General features: G+C 44.0%; 2 protein-coding genes across 6 annotated transcripts in view; one reads left to right on the top strand and one right to left on the bottom strand.

Moving 5' to 3' along the window:
- The window catches only part of NRG3 (neuregulin 3), a 620,711-nt gene extending 613,667 nt beyond the window's left edge, over positions 1-7,044 (top strand). For both annotated transcript variants that reach the window (XM_081190886.1, XM_081190885.1), the window contains 2 exons: positions 897-1,067; positions 4,455-7,044. In XM_081190886.1, the coding sequence (XP_081047012.1) occupies positions 897-1,067; positions 4,455-4,959 (676 nt within the window). In that variant the 3' untranslated portion in view covers positions 4,960-7,044. The remainder of the gene's footprint in view (positions 1-896; positions 1,068-4,454) is intronic.
- LOC308585313 (uncharacterized protein) overlaps positions 752-19,581 on the bottom strand; it is a 180,917-nt gene continuing 162,087 nt past the window's right edge. For all 4 annotated transcript variants that reach the window (XR_014007223.1, XR_014007224.1, XM_081190988.1 and 1 more), the window contains exons 2-4: positions 7,268-7,325; positions 4,095-4,235; positions 752-1,020 (exon numbers count right to left, since the gene is read on the bottom strand). Coding sequence is in view for 2 of the 4 variants with exons in the window: in XM_081190988.1 (XP_081047114.1) it covers positions 998-1,020; positions 4,095-4,235; positions 7,268-7,325 (222 nt within the window). In the remaining 2 variants the exon portion in view is untranslated. The remainder of the gene's footprint in view (positions 1,021-4,094; positions 4,236-7,267; positions 7,326-19,581) is intronic.

Below are 19,581 nucleotides of genomic sequence, written 5' to 3'. Positions count from 1 at the left end.
GAGAATCTGCCTTTGGTCACTGCAGAGAGGAAAGCATTTAGTCTTGCAAGCATAAAGGCTCTTCGATGGGAAGGGAGTAGTAGATCCTTTAGATATTTGGCACAGGTTCTGTAGGATGTTGTGATACCTAAGCCCTCCAGAGAACAAGATCTCATAAATGATGTAACAAGCGCTGTCTTTTATGGTCGTAGAGCCTCTGCTTGATTAATTGGAATATGTGATTTTTGTCACATACCTCGAGGAAGAGCTGGGTATATTTGACCATTTGGAGTATGCCTGCGACAAGTTCCAGCTTTGTTCAATGGAAAAGTGATGGCGTAGCTCAGTCTGGAACAAGAGCTAATCGATGGTAACAATTGTGCAAATGCCGTTGAAAGGGGCTGCTCCTTACACTGTTTTGCCACTTTGGCAGTGATTCAGGGGTGTGGCTTTTGAACGCTATCCCACTGCAGGCATTAGCAGGAGAAAGTACCTCATACCATTATGGACATCTCTCTGCTGTAGCTCCTTGAATCAAAGGCATTACTGTGGTGATCCATTGCCATGTCTGAATTACCCACAGATTTATTTGAACTCTTGAGCCCCCAGAAGCAGGGCTAGCCACAGTGGGTGAATCAGACAAGCATACAATACATTCTCACAAGAACAAATGCTTTCAACATTTGTAGCATCAATCTCTTTATTCCATTTCTCCAGGTGTAGGAGCAGAAAACTAAGGGTAGAACGTAAAGCTAGAATTGTGACTCACTAATTCTGTAGAATTTTGAACTGGCATTTATTTTTTAAAAAAACAGGATTAAAATGCTGCACTCCATGAATTAGTAATATTGCATTTCATCTTTCATGGGTTTACATGGTGAAAGCGCTGATGGTTTCTCTTGTGTCCTTGTTCCCAGAAGTCTCTCTTCATGCTGCAGCCCAGGTCAACGAACCGGGATGCTCCACAGGAATGCCTTTCGGAGGACTCCTCCCTTACCTCGGGGCAGGTTCAATGGGATCACAGGACCAGCATACCAACAACTAGAAGAGTCAAGGATCACAGATCAGGAGACAATACCTTGTCAAAGGTAGGCAAGGAAAACAACAGAAGCCAGCCAATGTTTCCATCAGCTTCAAACTAAAGCAAAACGTGAAAAAGTAGACAAAGATGAAAAAATGTGTCTAAAAAATTCAGTGAACACCAAAGCTTATTGGGTAGCTTTCAGCACTACCCTTCCCTTTGGGCCAAGGTTAGCCCAAAACATGCTGGCGCCTGAGGAAAACCACAAAATGGCACCCCCTTCTGCCAGACCTGTGATCGTGAGTGATTAACTGACCCTGGCCATCTCTTTGTCTACCTCCTGTACCACCATTAGCTTGGAGGCCTCCATTCAGGAATTTGAACAGGCTTTGCTAGCAACGTGCTTTACTTCAGAGTGTGAAGTATTTCTTGAGGTCAGGCCCATATCAGGCCTGCACCAAGGGCAAGCAAAGTGCTCATGTCATATTTATGTCACTCATTTATACTCATGCCCAGTACTAGAGGTGCCAGAATGCACCTCCCTGAGAAGACCCACCCCAGAACCCAAAGAGGATGTCTTGGGGGGGTGGAATCTCCTCATGAGCCAGAGGCAGCCTCCCTCAGACTCCATTTTGGGGGCTGCCTCAGCCACCTTTGCACGGATAGATGGTGTGCCTATTTTTCCCAGGAGGAAGGTGGCCTGCCCACCCCATGTAAAGGAGGTGGTGGCGGCTGAGGCAGCCCTGTGAGTGCAGCTGCCTTCCGATGGGCAGACTGCCTCAGCCACTTTCACACAGGAGAAAGAGGTGGCACAGGCAGGAGACTTCCTTAAACTGCTCCGCTGAGGGGCATGCGGCTGTCCACACCTCAGCGGAGCAGTTTAACAAAGCCACTAGAGCTGGGTGATGCTGTGTTTTCAACATCGCGGTTTGGCAATCAACCGCCATGTTGAAAGATGCTGCATTGGCACGGGGTGAAACTGCCTCCGCTCTCACCGTGGGAGCTGAGGCACTTTCACCCCAGTGGGCTGGGGCTAATGCAGCTGGCCCCAGCCTGCAGCTTTGGGGGGGGCAAGCTACCTTATCCCCAACTCCCTGAAGATGGGGTGACAGTACCCAAGCACAGTGAGCCTGTCAGGCTCTGTGTGAAACACAGCCCCCCTCCTGGATGCAGGCAGCCAGGCAGTAGCCAAGCAAGGCTGCATCTGCCCAGGGCCCGCACTGTGCCCCTGCTCCTACTCGTGAGCAATCAGGAACGCAATCACAGCTGGGAAGGGGGAGAACTTTAACAGAGGCCCCACCCCACCCCACCCCACCGCTGGCAGTTCAGGGCTCCATAAAACTGCTTGGCGGAGGCAAGGGTAGCAGCACGTTCCTCAGCCAAGCAGTTTAAAGACGTGGAGGGAGGAACCAGCTATACTGGCACCTCAGCCAGGCAGCTTGTTCCCTCTGCATTGTATGAGGGCAGAGTGTGATGCTGGTTTCAGTCCGTGCGGTATATCACTGGTAAAACTGTCTCTAGCTTGTTTCTCCCTCAGCACACTGGGCACTGGAGGCAGATTAGGAGTGGTGGTGGTTTCACCAGCGACATACCGTTGAGTGAAACCGCCACCGAGCTCTACCCTCCTGTTACAGATGGAGAAACAAGCTGCATCGGCGAGCTTCAATACAGCTTGTTCCTCCCTCCACTTCAGCAAGCCACATGTCCCTCTGGCTCATACATGCTGGAGGGGACATGGGGCTTGCTCAGCCAGGGGGGCAAGAAGGCTCAAAGCAGCACAGCTGCCACCCCTTCTCAAGGCAGGGGCAGATGCTGCCTCAGCTCCCACCACTGCCTTGGGATGGGTGGGCAGAGATGCGAACAGGTTGTCCCTCCCTGTGATGGAGAGGAAGCCTGCTCCCCCCCATCCCATGGCAGCGGATGAGGCAGGCATACAAACTGAGTGTTAGGATGCCTGCCTCATCCGCCACAGCTTTGACATGAGCTCCTTTCCAACATTGTGATATACTGCCATAGTAAAATGTTTTGTAAAGGTAAAAGGACCCCTGACAATTAGGTCCAGTTGTGACCGACTCTGGGGTTGCGACGCTCATCTCGCTTTATTGGCCGAGGGAGCTGGCATACAGCTTCCGGGTCATGTGGCCAGCACAACTAAGCCGCTTCTGGCGAACCAGAGCAGCGCACGGAAACGCCGTTTACCTTCCCGCCAGAGTGGCACCTATTTATCTACTTGCACTTTGACGTGCTTTCGAACAGCTAGGTTGGCAGGAGCAGGGACCAAGCTCACCCCGTCGTAGGGATTTGAACTGCCGACCTTCTGATCGGCAAGCCCTAGGCTCTGTGGTTTAACCCACAGCGCCACTGGTATATTACAATGTTGGAAAGCAGATATTGCCCAGCCCTACTCCTCATGAGCCAGAGGTGCAACAGGGCTTTGGTGAGGCATTTCCTCCCACTTCCAGGGCCCAGCTTAGAGGTGCTGCATGCAGTTCCAGTGAGTTTCTGCTGGGGAAAAAGCCCTGCTCATGCCGTGACCTACAGGGATAAACCATCCCCTGGGTTCAGACTGATACACATCAGTTCACAACAGGTTCCCCCACTCCAAAGTCCTGCTCCAAACAATATGATCCCACTGACACAAAATCCATTAGAGCTATGAAGATTGCAGAGGGGAAAGAGTGATTTATGGTTGGCAAAACATTTAGCTATTAATTATGCTCAAACAAAGCTATTATTTTTTGTCATAAACCATGTTACAACTGGATGCTAAATGCCACTTGGTTGATCAGACAGACTAATTCAAATAGCTGGGTGTTAATTTTTTCACCAACAGAAATGGGAAAGCACGAGTGGACTGTATTAAACTTAAGACTGTACATAGAGGCCAGGAATAAAGTAGTGAAACACCAAAGGATAAATTGAATTAAGCCAATATATTTAACATAACGGTCCTGTGTTGGGGTAGAAAAAAACCTGACTATGCAGGAACTCCATTTACACATGACTGTCGGGCAAACTTACATTGTCATGATAGGAGCAGTTTCATTGCATTGGCCCACAGAATGACCAACTTTCACCAGCTTCTAAAACTTACCAAAGATCTTCCCTGGCAGAGAGTTCCATGGGGAGGTGGCCCTTATCGAAAATGTCTGATCCTCATTTGACCACTTGCCAGATTTCATATGACTTGAGTATATGGAACAGGAAGGAAGTTTCCCTTCAGGCACCCTGGTCCCTGAAAATTAATTTTTCACAGAATTAAATCTGAAGCAAATTTGGAGGCAGAGCAGCTAAGAAAAGGTGAAGGAATTTCAGTAAGTCTAGTGCAATTGCTCAGGGACTTGTGCAATTTCTCATGCATCTCCCAATACATTTTTGTGAAATGAATTTATCCTGCTGTATCAGTGTGCCTTTCGGAAAAGCTAACACGTTTCATACCTTTCCTCTCCTCTAGGTTATCTACTGGTTTAAAAACACCACAGAATACTTCAATAAATATGCAACTGCCTTCAAGAGAGACAAGCTCTTATTTTAATAGTGTGGCTCCAAAGGATATGGTTGGCTATCCATCTCCACGGGCCAGTTCCGTCCCCATCATTCCTTCGGTGGGCTTAGACGAAGCCTGCATGCAGACACAAAACGTTTCAGACATAACAGGCATCAAATGGTGCAAAAACTCCTATTCCACTGAACTTGTTAATGTGAGTGCCCCAGCCAGCAGTTGTCTTATTGCAGAACAACAAGAAGTCAAAATATTGTTAGAAACTGTCCAGGAGCAGATCCGAATCCTGACTGACACAAGGAGGTCGGAGGACTTTGCGCTGTCAAATGCCGACGCCAAGAACAGTACAAGTGAAAACACAGCATTTCTGCCCATGAGTCCTGTGGTGAAATCGGAACAAGAGGCACAGTTTGTCTTAAAAAGTGAAATGAAAAGAGACTCAGCATCAGTCAAGTGACTTTGACCGGGGGTGGGGGTAGGGGTGGGGGGTGGGAGGGATGTACGGATCTGTGCATTTGAAGCTTTGCTAAACAGGAAAGAGAGGAAATTAAATACAAATTATTTATATGCATTAATTTAAGAACATCTACTTAGAAGAAACCAAATAGTCTATCGCCCTCATAACAGTGTTTTTTAACAAAATATTTTTTTAAGGGAAAGAGAGGTACCAGGAGGGAAAACACTTAATCAGAAATTTTGATTTATTTATTTTTTCTTCCTTTCTTCCAGTTTTCTCCCACCCCTTATTCTGTTGTTTCCTCCGGGCTTACAAAACACAGTTTCACAATTTTACAGATGTCCTGTTTGAAGGTTTAGTCTGGCACAACACCTTAGATATATGAATTTCAGAAGAGTGCTACATGAGAACTGTTGTTGGGCATTTTACCAGCGCATCTTCCACTGAAATGAATGGGAGCAAGAGCACAGTTACTGTTCTTATTTCGCTGTTTCAATGGGGCTCGCTTGGGTGACACTGGCATTGTGCCCAGTGCCAATGCTCCCCCATGCCTCCTAACCACAATCCCTTTTGAGTAGTCTGGCTCCCACAGCCTCCACAATTCAGACCACTGTTTAACACAAGAGTTTTGTCACTGATCCAGATTTGTAAAACAAATCCGAATGAGCCGTACCAAAATATCACTGGAAATGAAATCCAACGTCAGTTTGGCCACCGTTCCACAAGCAAAACAAACAAGTTATTCTGAATGAAGTCATAGCAGCTTTGGCAGGACTGCAGGAGGGTGTTGTAAGGGAGAAAGGGATTTGAAAATTTAGGTCCTCCTCCAGTGATGGTTTGGTAAGTCTAGTAACATTCCTCAGGAGAGTTTAAGCATATCCCTAATGCAAATATGTTACCCTCCTGCAAAAACTAGAATGTGTTACGTCAAGACTTAAATTCTAGCACTTCAGCAAGTGTGGATGCTTTATGGTATTTTTTTATTTTTTTTAAAATACCAGGAGGTTTGATCCAAATGAGCACTACTCTAGTAGGTAAATCTAAGGATGTTTTCTTCTCACTTCAGCACTCGCTATCAACGACTTTTATTTGGAAACAATTTCCTCCCCCTCTTAATATCAAACCAGAAAAAGATTCCACTGGAGAGGAAGGTTACTCGTGGCAGATACGCAGCCTGTGTGTATATTACCTATTTCATTTTATTTTCAAACAACACAACAAAAGCCCACACCTTAAACCACATTACGTTTGCCATGGAATTTCGAGTATTGTCAGAATGTTATTCTTGGAAGTCATTTGTGAACTCCAGAGGGACTGCTCAAGTATGTGCATACGTGTGCGTTTTAATTTTATTAACTCCTTGTCCAGGGGCCGGGAGGATCTTGTGCGTTTCTGTATTCGGCATATATATATATGCGATTGTCACTTTAATTTACTTTCATGTCTAATATTCCCATTCACTTTCAACCTGATCCATAACCAAGTGAAGCATCTTCACTGGACATGATCCAAAGTTCCTTTGGGCCCCTTGGAGAGGAAATGATCAGTTTGTATATGTTAATTTCCCATTGTCCATGTGTAGAGCAGCATTGGATGAGAAAAACAGAAAATTCAGCTCTCTGGCACTTCCTGCTTTTCCGTATCATCCTTAGCAAAAGCTGCACATCTCATTGTATGGGACGTGTGCCGGTTTTCCTTCAGGGGTTACATGGAAATGGGAAGTATAAGTCTTGTTCTCCCTGCAAATTATAAAAGGCCAGAGCTGCCCTTATGTTTTCAACCTTAAAACCTGGACCACACAATCCTAAGTGTAGGGAGACCCCTGAATTTGAATGGACACATTAGCAGCAATCTGTCCTCAGATGCTTCTTTTACACATCGTGCAGTCCACTGAGCCAAAGTGGTTTTAGAAAATATTCATTGATATTAATGGAGATCTGGGTGAGCACAAAATCAGGTCCTTAAAAATAAGATAAACTTGCCAGTTGGGGTTTTCCTAAGAACTTGAAATTTCTTTTGTATTGTTTTTATTTAACCACAAACCACAATATGGCATCAGAATAAAGAACTTGTGTTCAGTAACAACCTATGTATTAGTACTTTTTTATTTTTTAAACAAGAGTATCATCTGCTTAAACTGTTTGTTCAAATTTACTCTCTATAGTAAAGAAAAGGAAAAAATAGACCAAACAGCCTTCCCTCTTTAATGGTAGAGATCATATTTTCTAAAATATATGCACACTATATAGATGGAATACATTAATACTCTAATCCACAGCCAGAATATTGTTATAAAAAATTGCATTACCTTGATTCCCAAGTTTTCTCAAGAGCCAGGTTTCCAAAATAGCACAGTAGATATGTTCCTGTGATAATGAGAAGAAAGCAATATTTTACTCCCCGTCAAATGAACTGGATAAAGATGCTTTAAAAATGCCACTTGTTTTACTTTCCATTCACAAATCCCCGACACCATTCAAAATCCGTAGACACACAAATCCTTTTTTTGTTTTTCCCCAATGTTGATGGAATTGTCTTGTTTACATAACTTTCTATGGCTCTAATCTTTGCTGTGTGTTTTCACTAAAGCGGTATTTCACTGCAAACTCTGACTGATCTGATCCAGAATGGTACCACCAATTATACTTTTCCACCAATGTCAGAAGTTCTCATAAGATTGGATAAAAAGGGTTGGGGTTGGGGTGCTACCCAGAATCATAGGAAAAGACAATGAACACAGAGTTGGCTGTTTTGCTGGAGTGGGGAGCAAACAAAGAACCTCCCCTTCTAACCAGTCTTAAAAATCTACTGGAAACACACTGCATGATTTCTGCTGGAGAGAGAAAAACAAATCTGATTTTGGCAATGCCTTTCTTAAAGCATCCTATCATTTTGCCACCCTCAAAAGGAGGAAGAGCAGAGCAGCAATGTATTAATGGTCAGTTGATGTGGTTTCTTGGTTTCTTTTTTTAATTCACATGAGAGATTAAGATCTGAAACAGTGGGAAACCTTCCATTTGTGTTAGCAATGCTCTCTGTATCCAGCAAAGGATGTGTGACTGTTATATGTTAACTGTTCTATTCAGTTTTCAGCATGTTTGAATAGAGAGACATTAATATTAACCATCTGAAAGACTAGTGTACTTATTTGTTAAGAATACAACTTCATCTCACAAATTCGATGCAGGGGAGGTATGTCAAGATATGCTGGCACGGGTAATTCTTAATCTGAATTAACAGTTTGTACTATGAACGCTTCTCCCCCCCCCCCCACGCTCACTTCAGTCTAGCATTTTAATTCCTTACTCAGACTGCACAAAATAGTATAGCAAGTTGCTGCATGTACACACACACACACAGGTACACAAATTCAGGAGGTACTAGGAAAATTTCTGCTCTGCTTTAACCATCATATGAAACAGGTCATTTCAAAGGCACGGGAAGGCATCCATCTATAAAGTGACAGCCAGTGATTTCATTAGTCAATATTTCAGAACTCCTGGGATTTGGTCCAAGCTAGGTGTGCCATTGATCAAGGCAGAAATTCAGTGCCTATCACCTGTACCGACAGTATTTAGAGATTTTTAATGGTTTCATGAGGAAAAATCTCATATCTTAAGATGACCATAAAATATGTTATAGACATTCCCTATGCCTTGTGACGCTGAACAGTCATTCGTACCACAAGTGCCAGCTTGGCCCCGTGACCGTGGGTGCCTGGGGCCATGGGTGTCATACAGCATGCATGACCCTGGCACTGAAATTTGTGGGTGCCTGGCCACTTCATGGGGAATTTTGTGGGTGCTCGGGCACCCAGGGCCCCAGGCAGTTGGCGCCTATGATTTGTACTCAAATGTGCTTGCGTATGTTAGGTGTGCACAAATGGTTGTTCCTGATATGCATAGCATTTCAAGCAATCTAATCTGTAAAATATGAAGAGTACCCTTTTGAAATAGGTGGGAAAGCTTACACAGAATACATCCAATTCCTTTAAAAAAAAACCTACTACATGGTGATCTTTTGTGTATGCATTTCATTTACATAAACAATCCATTCAATGAATAAAGCCACTGTGTACCATTTTCACACACACACACACTCAAAATGCACAACATGATTGTTTTGTAAAGTGCCCCATTAGCAGTTGCCCCACCATCTGGAAACTGTTAAGTAAATCCCCAAGATACAAATGCAGTTTGGTTCTGAAAGAGATTCTGAAAGAGAAATTGCCCCTTGACGGCAAATTCTAGTCTTCTGGGCATTTCCCAGCTGTTGAGCTACCTAGTCCATAAAGGACATTGGGAGAGGAAGCTGGTGGTAGGGAAATTCATTAAATAACTATAATGATGCGCTGATATCTTGAGTTGCTGCCAATGGGTGCAACTCCCACCCACAACAGGGAAAACACACTCATGGATGCATTGTGTAGTAACACATCGGTGGAAGGTGAGACCTAAAGAAACTGCCGTGCTGTAGCTATGAGCACACTGGTGTTGCCTCTCTGAAATGGGACTGCTATGGAGACTCTCATAAGAACGTGGCTCCACTGAAGGATTTGTAATAATAACAATAATTCATTTTATTTATATCCCGCCCTCCCCAGCCGAAGCCGGGCTCAGAGTGGCTAACAACAGTAAAACGATAAAACCTTCTAAAATCATTTCATTATAAAATTAATTCTAATCAAATTAATGGCAACTATTGGGCTAGAAGTTCTGTGAGGATTGCCTAAGGAGGGAGTCAGGCTGTGCCAAAGGCCTGGTGGAACAGCTCTGTCTTGCAGGCCCTGCGGAAAGATGTCAAGTCCCGCAGGGCCCTAGTCTCTTGTGACAGAGCGTTCCACCAGATCAGAGCTACAGCTAAAAAAGCCCTGGCTCTGGTTGAGGCCAGCCTAACCTCTCTGTGGCCTGGGACCTTCACGATGTTTTTGTTTGAAGACTGTAAGTTCCTCTGTGGGACATACCAGGAGAGGCGGTCCCATAGGTACGAGGGTCCTAGGCCGTATAGGGCTTTGAAGGTTAAAACCAGGACCTTAAACCTGATCCTATACTCCACCAGGAGCCAGTGCAGCTGGTATAGCACCGGGTGAATGTGATTTCGCAGCAAGGACCCCGTAAGGAGTCTCGCCGTGGCATTCTGCACCCGCTGGAGTTTCTGGGTCAGTCTCAAGGGCAGCCCCACGTAGAGCGAGTTACAATAATCCAGTCTGGAGGTGACCATCACGTGGAACATAGTGGCTAGATCAGGGCGAGAGAGGTAAGGAGCCAACTGCTTAGCTTGGCGGAGATGAAAAAATGCCGCCTTTGCTATAGCTGCAATCTGCGCCTCTATGGAAAGGGAGGTGTCGAAGATTACACCCAAACTCTTAACGGACGGCGCTGGCACTAACTGCACTCCTGCAAGAGATGTGAGTTGCCCCCCCCAATCCCATATCATCCCTAGCATAGGTGGAGAGCAGAAGTTGTTAGACTCCAAGTCTCCTAAGCCCCAGCCAGTATAAACAGTGGTCAAAGATTAGGAGAGTTGTAGTTCAGCAATATCTGGAGGACCACAGGTTTTCCAGAAATGATATGTGAGCATGCACATCTCAAAGGGAGCAACATGTAAGTTTGGCCAGGGATAGGTCAGTCAGCAGAGCATGAGACCCTTAATCTCAGGGTCGTGGGTTCGAGCCCCACATTGGGCAAAAGATCCCTGCATTGCAGGCGGTTGGACTAGATGACCCCTGTGGTCCCTTCCAACTCTACAATTCTAGGATTCTATAAAATAGACAATGGGAGTATGAATCAGAAAATGGTATTCAATTTGGAAACAAACATTAAATCTGTCCAAAAAGTCTTTCACACAACCACCCATTTGCCCCCAAACCCAAAAGAAGATGCATGAGACAAGTTGGAGGAATTGCAAAGCAACAATAAACCAACTATCCAAATTCAAAGAAATATGTGCAAGTAGCACTAGGTCCTGCTGTCAAGTGTTCATCGAACATGTGCATGCCAAGCCTACAGGGCACCCCTAAACCTCACCATGCACCCTGGCAGAGCTTTGAAAAGTGCTCACAACCCAACAATGCCTCAGTTTACCCTCTATTCCACCACTTCCCTACCTGCCCGTATTCAATGCCCTAAACAGGCTGCCACACCAGAAGCCAGGCAATGAATAGAGGAACCCTAAGGACAATCAAAGGGACGTGGGTGGCACTGTGGTCTAAACCACTGAGCCTCTTGGGCTTGCCAATCAGAAGGTTGGCGGTTCAAATCCCGCGACGGGGTGAGCTCCCGTTGCTTGGTCCCAGCTCCTGCCAACCTAGCAGTTCGAAAGCACACCCAAAAGTGCAAGCAGATAAATAGGTACCGCTCTGGCGGTAAGGTAAATGGTATTTCCGTGCGCTGCTCTGATTTCGATGTGTCGTTGCACCAGAAGCTTAGTTATGCTGGCTACGTGACCCGGAAAAACTGTCTGCGGACAAACGCCAGCTCCCTCAGCCTGTAAAGCAAGATGAGCGCCACAACCCCAAAGTTGTCTGTGACTGGACTTAACTGTCAGGGTCCTTTACCTTTACCATTAAGGACAATCAATGAATCTCACCTCCCCCCCCCCCCCCAAAAAAAAAAACCAACTCAGCCCCTTCAAGAGGCAACAATAATAAAGGGAGGGAGAGAGGGTACTCTAAAGAAAAGCAAGGAAGAATGTTTAGAGGAGGAGCAGGTTTAAATGTCCAGCTTCCCATTTATTGCATCCATTTTATTTGGACTGGGAAGCTCTGCTTGCAACTTCAGAACAAGTCAGGATCACAAATCACAATTTGAAGCTGGTTTAAGATTTTGGCTTGTTCTGAAATTGGCAAACTATAGTCTCCCAATTTGGAGGGAACTGGAAACTATGTTTCATTGGAGACTTGGAAGTTTGGTTACAGATGACTGCGAAAGGAGGAGAACAGGGGCTGAGTGCTCAGACAAAAAGCTCATTGGTCTCTGGGCTTATCAAGGCAAGATATGATCATCCTAATTGGGTCAATCAGTAGGGAGGACTCATAACAATTCAACAAAGCCAGAGAGCTCAAAGCCAATAGTAACTGAAGTTTCAAAAACTACAGCCTGCCATCTTAAACTACTTTTCATCCTTTTTTGTTGAATTCATTTTATTTGGTTCAGGGAACTAACAAACAAAACTATTTGCAGTGGTGATATGCAACTCTCATTGTTCTTTTATTTTCTTTTAGTTAAAGAGAAAAGAAATTCAGATCTGTTAGCAGAACAGAACTCTAATTGTTCGGTGATTAAATCAGATGCAGCATTTGTCTCTTTCAATGATCATAAGTCCAATAAAAGATTATCCAAATGGGGTTTTCAGCTTTGTGCAAATGGGTTTTATAGAGCTAAACAAATATTTGGCCTACAGAAAGTGTCTCACTCCTACTGAAGCAAGGATCATTGATCTATTGCTGGATCTGATCTATTGCTGATATTGTGACCTATTGCTGAAGGATGCTTTCTAATGAAATGAATCATTCCCTTCTGATTCACAGCCGTGTGGGCTACCCTTTATTTTGCATGTGAAAAATCTATTGGGGTCAACAAGAGTCATGCAGTCATCAGTGACAAAACACTGGATGTCCTACCATAGCCACCATCTTCCTAAGGTTAAGTGGTCTATATTTGATAAAATATTCAGATAAAATATTCAACATGCACACATTTACTGTATTTTTTTGCTCTATAAGACTCACTTTTTCCCTCCTAAAAAGTAAGGGGAAATGTGTGTATGTCTTATGGAGCGAATGCAGGCTGCGCAGCTATACCAGAAGCCAGAACAGCAAGAGGGATCGCTGCTTTCGCTGCACAGCGATTCCTCTTGTTGTTCTGGCTTCTGAGATTCAGAATATGTTTCTTCTTCTTTTCCTCCTCCAAAAACTAGATGCGTCTTATGGTCTGGTGAATCTTATAGAGCAAAAAATACGGTAAACATTCAAATGTTCCCAATATTGTTGGAAACAAAAACTCGAAACAGTGGGTTTAACCCTGAATGTTGCAGTAAATTAGATTCGAACCAGCACATAGGTAAGAGTCTCACATGCTCTATCACATATTCAACATCTAAACCGTAAATATGACAAAAGCAGGATTGGTTCCATGAATCAGTGCTGAAAACCTGAGCATCTTTTTCAGAAATGCACAAACAAAAGGCTGCAGTCCTATACCTACTTGTCTTGCGATAAGCCCTGCTGAATTTGCGGGCTTTACATCTGAGCAGATACCTATAGGATTGCTCAGTTTATCTGCTTCTTTGCAAATAATTTCGTTCTTTGCGAATAATTAAAAACTGTGAACAAGGGCTGCTTGCACTCTGAGAGCCACAGGGTTGCATTTAGAGGAACAGTACCATCACAAAACATTAGATCTAAAAGAGAGAAACACAACAGGAGCAAAGCAGAATTTCCTGTACATGCCTCTAACAAAGATGCATAAAAATATAATTTTTTTAAAGTTTGCAAGTAGGATGCAATGCTATGTACCACTTCTTTGGAAGTAATTCCCATTGAACTCAGTGGGACTTACTCCTAAGAAAGCATGTGTAGGATTGGGCTGCATATTTCCTTCTATTTCCTTCTTTCATATATATATATATATATATATATATATATATATATATATATAGTTAAAAATGTGTGTTTCCCCCCTGTATTATTAAAAAATAATTCAGGCCCAGTCTTTGTGGGGTGGGGTGGATTGGGGCAGGTGCTCATTTGTGTATGTGTTGTTTATCACCCCCACATTTCAATAAAGCATTAATGACAATGGTTCAATCTGCTGATTGTCTGAAGACACAGACAAGCACATTTTCCAGCTAAGGAGCCTATAAACACAGGTGCTTTCTTTAGAACAGTGAGAGGATATTGAGGAAACACTCTCATAAAAATAAAAGGCAAGAGAGATGCTACATACAGTTCCCAAATTTATCATATTTATGCCCTGCCTGTGGGCCTTCACTCAAAAGTTATTTGCTGCTTAGCTATTTTCCTTAGCTCTTTGGTGGGAAGGGAGACCTCTCACTGATAAAAATGTGCGTCAGCTTATGCACTCAAATGATGCCACAGGGCCAAAGTATACATTAAACACACTTGGCAAGCATGTGCTTGAACTGGCCACCCTTATTTTGATTGGGGGAGGGGGAGAAAGCAGGTGCATGAAGCCCCGCTCCAGAGAAAATATCTGATCTGAATTGTATATTTCCCCCTGATGTTTGCAGTGCACAATACTGCACTCTTGGGGACAAAAGAGCTATTGAAAGTTTCAGCAGGAAATGGATCCAGGCTCCCACTTGTTATAGTACAGGCAGTGGCGGAGCTTCATGCTCCAACACCGGGGGGCAGAGAGCAGGTGGGGTGTGTGGCTGGCATGCATCCCAGGGGCGTGGTGCTCATCCTAGGGGCGTAGCATGCCACCTGTGGGGGCATGGCACCCAGCGTAGGCGGTGGGGGCAGCTGTGATGGCACCCCACTGGTATCACGCTGCCAGGGGCGGTGTGTTCCCCCCCACACACTCCTCTTCCTCCACCAGTGAGTACGGGAAACCATGGCATCCTGTACATCAGTTTAAAAATAATAATGTGTTGTAGCATGGAGTTTGGGTGAAAGTTCTAAAAGCAATGAGACACAAGATCTACCCACCTTGGAAGAATGGCAGATGAAGGTGATAGACTACATGGGACTGGCAGAAATGACTGGCAGAATCCAAAACCAGGGAAGAGAGACGGCGGAAGATTGGAAGAAATTTAAGGACTATCTTGGGAAATATTATAAAATTAGTGAATGTTAGATTGATGTTGGACTGAATAAGGAGTTACTAGCTGTAATGATTAAGATAATTGGGGAAAAAAGAAGAAAGAAAGGTGTAAAATTAAGTGAAAATTAAAGGTGAGGATTTGCTGAATGAATAATTGGAATTGGAATACAAAAAGGGGAGGTATGAGGAGGTCCGAGAAATAAGTTAAAAGAAAATAAGTGAATGAAATTATACGTGTTGTTAATTTTTGTATTTTTGTTTTTTGTCTTTTTTGTATAATTTTTGAAAAGTTAATAAATATATTTAAAAAAGAAAAAAGAAAGTTCTAAAAGCAATGGACTGTCAGCGGCAGCTTTGAAGTGGGCCTGAATGAAATGGGCTTCTATCTCTGGTGTCAGAACTCAAACTAGAAAATGTAATCCAATTCCATGCAACAAGGAGACATGGAAATCAATATTGTTGTCAGTTGTTGTCCTCTTATACTTAATACTCTTCGAAAAGTGCAATGCTAACAAATGTGTGGAGCTTAAAATGGAATATGCATGAAAACTGCCAAAACATATACAGTCGAACCTTGGATCCCAAACGCCATGGTACTCCGACTTTTGGGTCCTGAACGCTGCAAACCAGGAAGTGAGTGTTCCGGTTTGCGAACGTTCTTTGGGACCCAAACATTCATTGGGGCTTCTGGGGCTTCCGATTGGCTGCAGGAGCCTCCTGCAGCCAATCAGAAGCCGTGCTTTAGTTTCTGAACGTTTTGGAAGTCGAATGGACTTTCGGAACGGATTCCGTTTGACTTCCAAAGTACGAATGTACTGTCTTCAATTAACATCGGTGGGGTTTGCACGTTTGGAATAAGTACAAGGAAATTTGGGAAGTTTTCCTCCTTTGTATTTTAGCAGGCTGAGCAAAAGCCAGCTATCCAGCTATCCCTGCATGATAAGGTGAAAATCCCTCTTCTACACAAAAAAACAAGGATGCCGGAGACCAGGCTTCTCACCTAGCCACCCTATTGGTTGGCCAGTCATCTTCATTTCCATTCAACCCCTCTCTCTGCTGCCTTTCTGTCTGCCCCACAGATTGTGTCCATACCTTGCTCCCTGTAAGTACACAAATAGAACACATCAGGTACCTACACAAATTCAAACTGGCGGCATTCCTGTGTCTGTAAATATGGACTCTCTACGGTATATGAGTTTGCCATTAACATTGCATCCCACATTTTTGATTAATGCCATGTTTCTGACCTTTAGCGCTGCTGCTGCTACTTCTGCCGCTGCCACCTCAAGTTCTTTTTATGACTGCAGTGGTTTTGCAACCAGCAGGGAAATTGCTTGATAAGCTAATTTAGCTCCAGGCTGCCTGTTTGTAGGATGGTTCCTGCCTTCATCCTGGAGCCGATTTCTCTCTCACACACCCCCACTGACATATTCGTTGCAGTTAGTGGTGCCCAGATGGTGGTTTATGTCAGATCAAGTGGATTTCTGTACAGTTACGTTTATGGGATATAGTAAATATTATCCTTCTTCCTATGAATTCACAGCGTTTTATATAGGGGCCACATGTCAAGAGTGAGATGGCAGAGAACTCACAGGGTGAACCTGGGTTGCACCAGCTGTTATGAGGAAGGCCAGATTCCAGTTATCGCACATCAAAGCCGAGTTTGTACAAGCAGCAGACCATGTAGGAAAACTGTTTCTGGACACTTCTGTCTACAGATTTTTGTGACTGAGTGCTCCCACAAGCTCAACAACTACTTGTTGTTTAGTTGCTTAGTCGTGTCTGACTCTTCGTGACCCCATGGACCAGAGCACGCCAGGCACTTCTGTCTTCCACTGCCTCCCGCAGTTTAGTCAAACTCATGCTGGTAGCTTTGAGAACACTGCCCAACCATCTCGTCCTCTGTCGTCCCCTTCTCCTTGGGCCCTCCATCTTTCCCAACATCAGGGTCTTTTCCAGGGAGTCTTCTCTTCTCATGAGGTGGCCAAAGTATTGGAGCCTCAGCTTCAGGATCTGTCCTTCCAGTGAGCACTCAGGGCTGATTTCCTTCAGAATGGAGAGGTTTGATCTTCTTGCAGTCCATGGGACTCTCAAGAGTCTCCTCCAGCACCATAATTCAAAAGCATCAATTCTTCGGCGGTCAGCCTTCTTGATGGTCCAACATCTACTACAGACAATGAAAACTAGCTGTTAGGGAGAACTGATCTATAGAATGCAGAGCCAGTCCTACCATTAAGCACAGTTCTTATGGGGACCCCTGGCCATTTCCTCTGTTAGAAGTCAGAGCTATTTGTGCCTGTTATACATCCCCATCAGCTAGCCTGCTGCCCTCAGGTGCCTATTGCCAGGACTGAAGATGCCTAAGAGTCTGCTTCTGCCCATACACTGGAGGTGAGGAGCCATCTTGGTTTTTTGCCTCAGGCAGCAAAGTGCCTAGGGACCTGTTTCACTTCATATGTTACTGCATCTTGACCATGCTGGATGAGTCTTGATGAGAGTCGTAGCCCAGCAAGAGCTGGAGGGCTGCAGGTTCTCCATTCCTCTTTTATCGCCATCTTCCTGGTACATTAATTTTCTATGTATTGGGGATGGGAATTTATGGAGGAACACACAGACATGGGGTTTTTCACAGGCAGTGGCCGAAGGTATAGCATGGGAATGTTTTTTACTAAGTGTCTGCTGTTAGCATCAACTGTTTGCTTGCTTGTTTTATCTTACCAACTTTTTAGCCAAGGTTGGCTTCCAAATCAGCTTGCAATTAAATTCCCCAAAGCATTGCAATATATTAGGACTATGTGTCCTAAGTGTTTGTATGCAGGGCCTCCTGGTTCCTAGCAGGTGATGCGTTGCTACTATTTTTTTAGAAGGCTAAAGCGGGGGAATGATTTTGCTCAGATTGGAGGGGCTTCAGGGGGGCAAGGCTTCTGGTTTGCATTAAAGGCCCCACCTCATCCCTCTCCCCAACAATTTGAGCACTGAATTGGTATCACACCCCTGGTTCCAGGCCCCAGAAGGAGCAGCCAAAGGATTTAAGGACCAGGTGATGGGAAAGAAGTAGCCCTTTCAGGTAAGTAGCTCTACTTACTAGTTGCTAATCCCAAGATTCTTTTCCTACAAATACTTTCTTCAGTTTAAGAAACCCTTAGTACCATTCTAGGGTATTAGCCTTGATTTTAGGAGTTATTTCTCAATTGACTGAGATTGTTAGGAATTCTAAGCCATTGATAGTAGTATTGAATGTCCTTAAAGAGATTATATCACATACTTTTAGGCTTCCTTTCAATATTCTGCTATGAAGGCATAGATTTGATACCGGGGGGCAGGGGAGACCCAGCCTTTGGCAATCAAGGAATGGCTAACAGAAATCATGGTTGTCAAAACATGCTCCCGGGATGCAGCTATTGTCTGCTCAATCTCCAGCATGTAACCAAAGTCTTGGATGCTGAAAATGACAGATTAACTGACTTGGAGAAAAAACTAATTCTGCGTATTATATTGGAACACACAGTGTAAGTATATAAAAATAAAAAGGACTCTTTTCTGTACTTCTCAATTTGCTTAAAAATACATATATTGAAAAGCAATTCCTATTGTACTGCCAAAATCCAAACAACCAAAAGAGGCCCATAAAGGGCATTTTGAATTTAGATTCAGATTTGTATATTTGTTTTAATATTTCCATATGGTATGTTCCTGATCTGTTCCATACTATATCCCCCCCCCCGCCCACCTGAAAATATGCCACTTTCAATTGGCTAGTGAAGGGATGGGGATGAAGTCAGTTTAGCCCTAATTTGCACTTTCTGAAAAAAATAGATGAGCCAAAACACAACTATCCTTCATTTTAAAAGTGTCAAAAATGTGTATATTAGGAGAAAGTGCACAAAAGATATGTATTAGTGAAAGTAACTTGCAAAAATGTGTATTATTAAGGGAAATTGATTGCAACACAGATACATATTTGGCAGAACTGAATACAAAATATGTAAAAACAGGGGAAATGTATAATAAAATGCTGACACCAGCTAATGTAGAAATGATGGAAGCTGACCCCAAGATTGGGAAACTGAGAAACTGAGAGAAAGGAAAACTGACAGACTTGCCCATCCCTAGAGTAGATCACAATGGACAAAATGACATCTTTGCACTACTGTAGATTCATTCTGTTTTCCCAAACTAGGCCTGTGTTCCCACACTGAAGAAAGGACTTAAACGTTCATTTCATCTCCACCCAGAGGCAAGAGGCAGGCATCTTGCTTGCCACTTTCCTGCTTAGAAAAGGGATACTTATTCTTGTGGGTGATTGATGGCTCAGACAGGCATCTCCCTAAGTTGAGCCATCCGTGAAACGAGTTGCCCTCTGGCGTGGCAAACCGCTGCACTGACTTCCGAGGGGGCTGTTTAAATTGGGCGCAATAAGATGTAGTGCGGGCGGTTCATAAAATTCCTATTAAGAAGCAGGCCTGACACTTGGTTAAAATTTAGCTAGCTTGAGGAATCCTATTTGCCACTGTTAAAAACACATTAATTATCAGTGCCCTCTCATGCAAGACTACAGTGCATGTTATATAGCTCCGGAAACACCCCGCGACAATAATTCCAAGCGTTTTTTTCTTGTCCGCTTGGCTGTGGGAGCTGAAACTTTGCTCAGGCGTTGCAAGCAATTTGGACCTTGTAATGCGCCCAGCTCACAGATGAAAACTGACAGCCCCATTCTATGGCCAGATCAAAATGGCCGCCCCTTGAACTGCTACTTAGACCAGAGCAAGTCTGCAATTCATGCCTTACGTTAGGCAGAAGATGCAGACAGTTAAGTCAGATCACTGAACTGATATAA

The sequence above is a fragment of the Podarcis bocagei genome, assembly GCF_964188305.1.
Source record: "Podarcis bocagei genome assembly, chromosome: 4".
Taxonomy (NCBI): Eukaryota; Metazoa; Chordata; class Lepidosauria; order Squamata; family Lacertidae; genus Podarcis; species Podarcis bocagei.
Note: the sequence above shows the minus strand (reverse complement) of the source record. Positions and strands in the feature narration are given on the sequence as shown.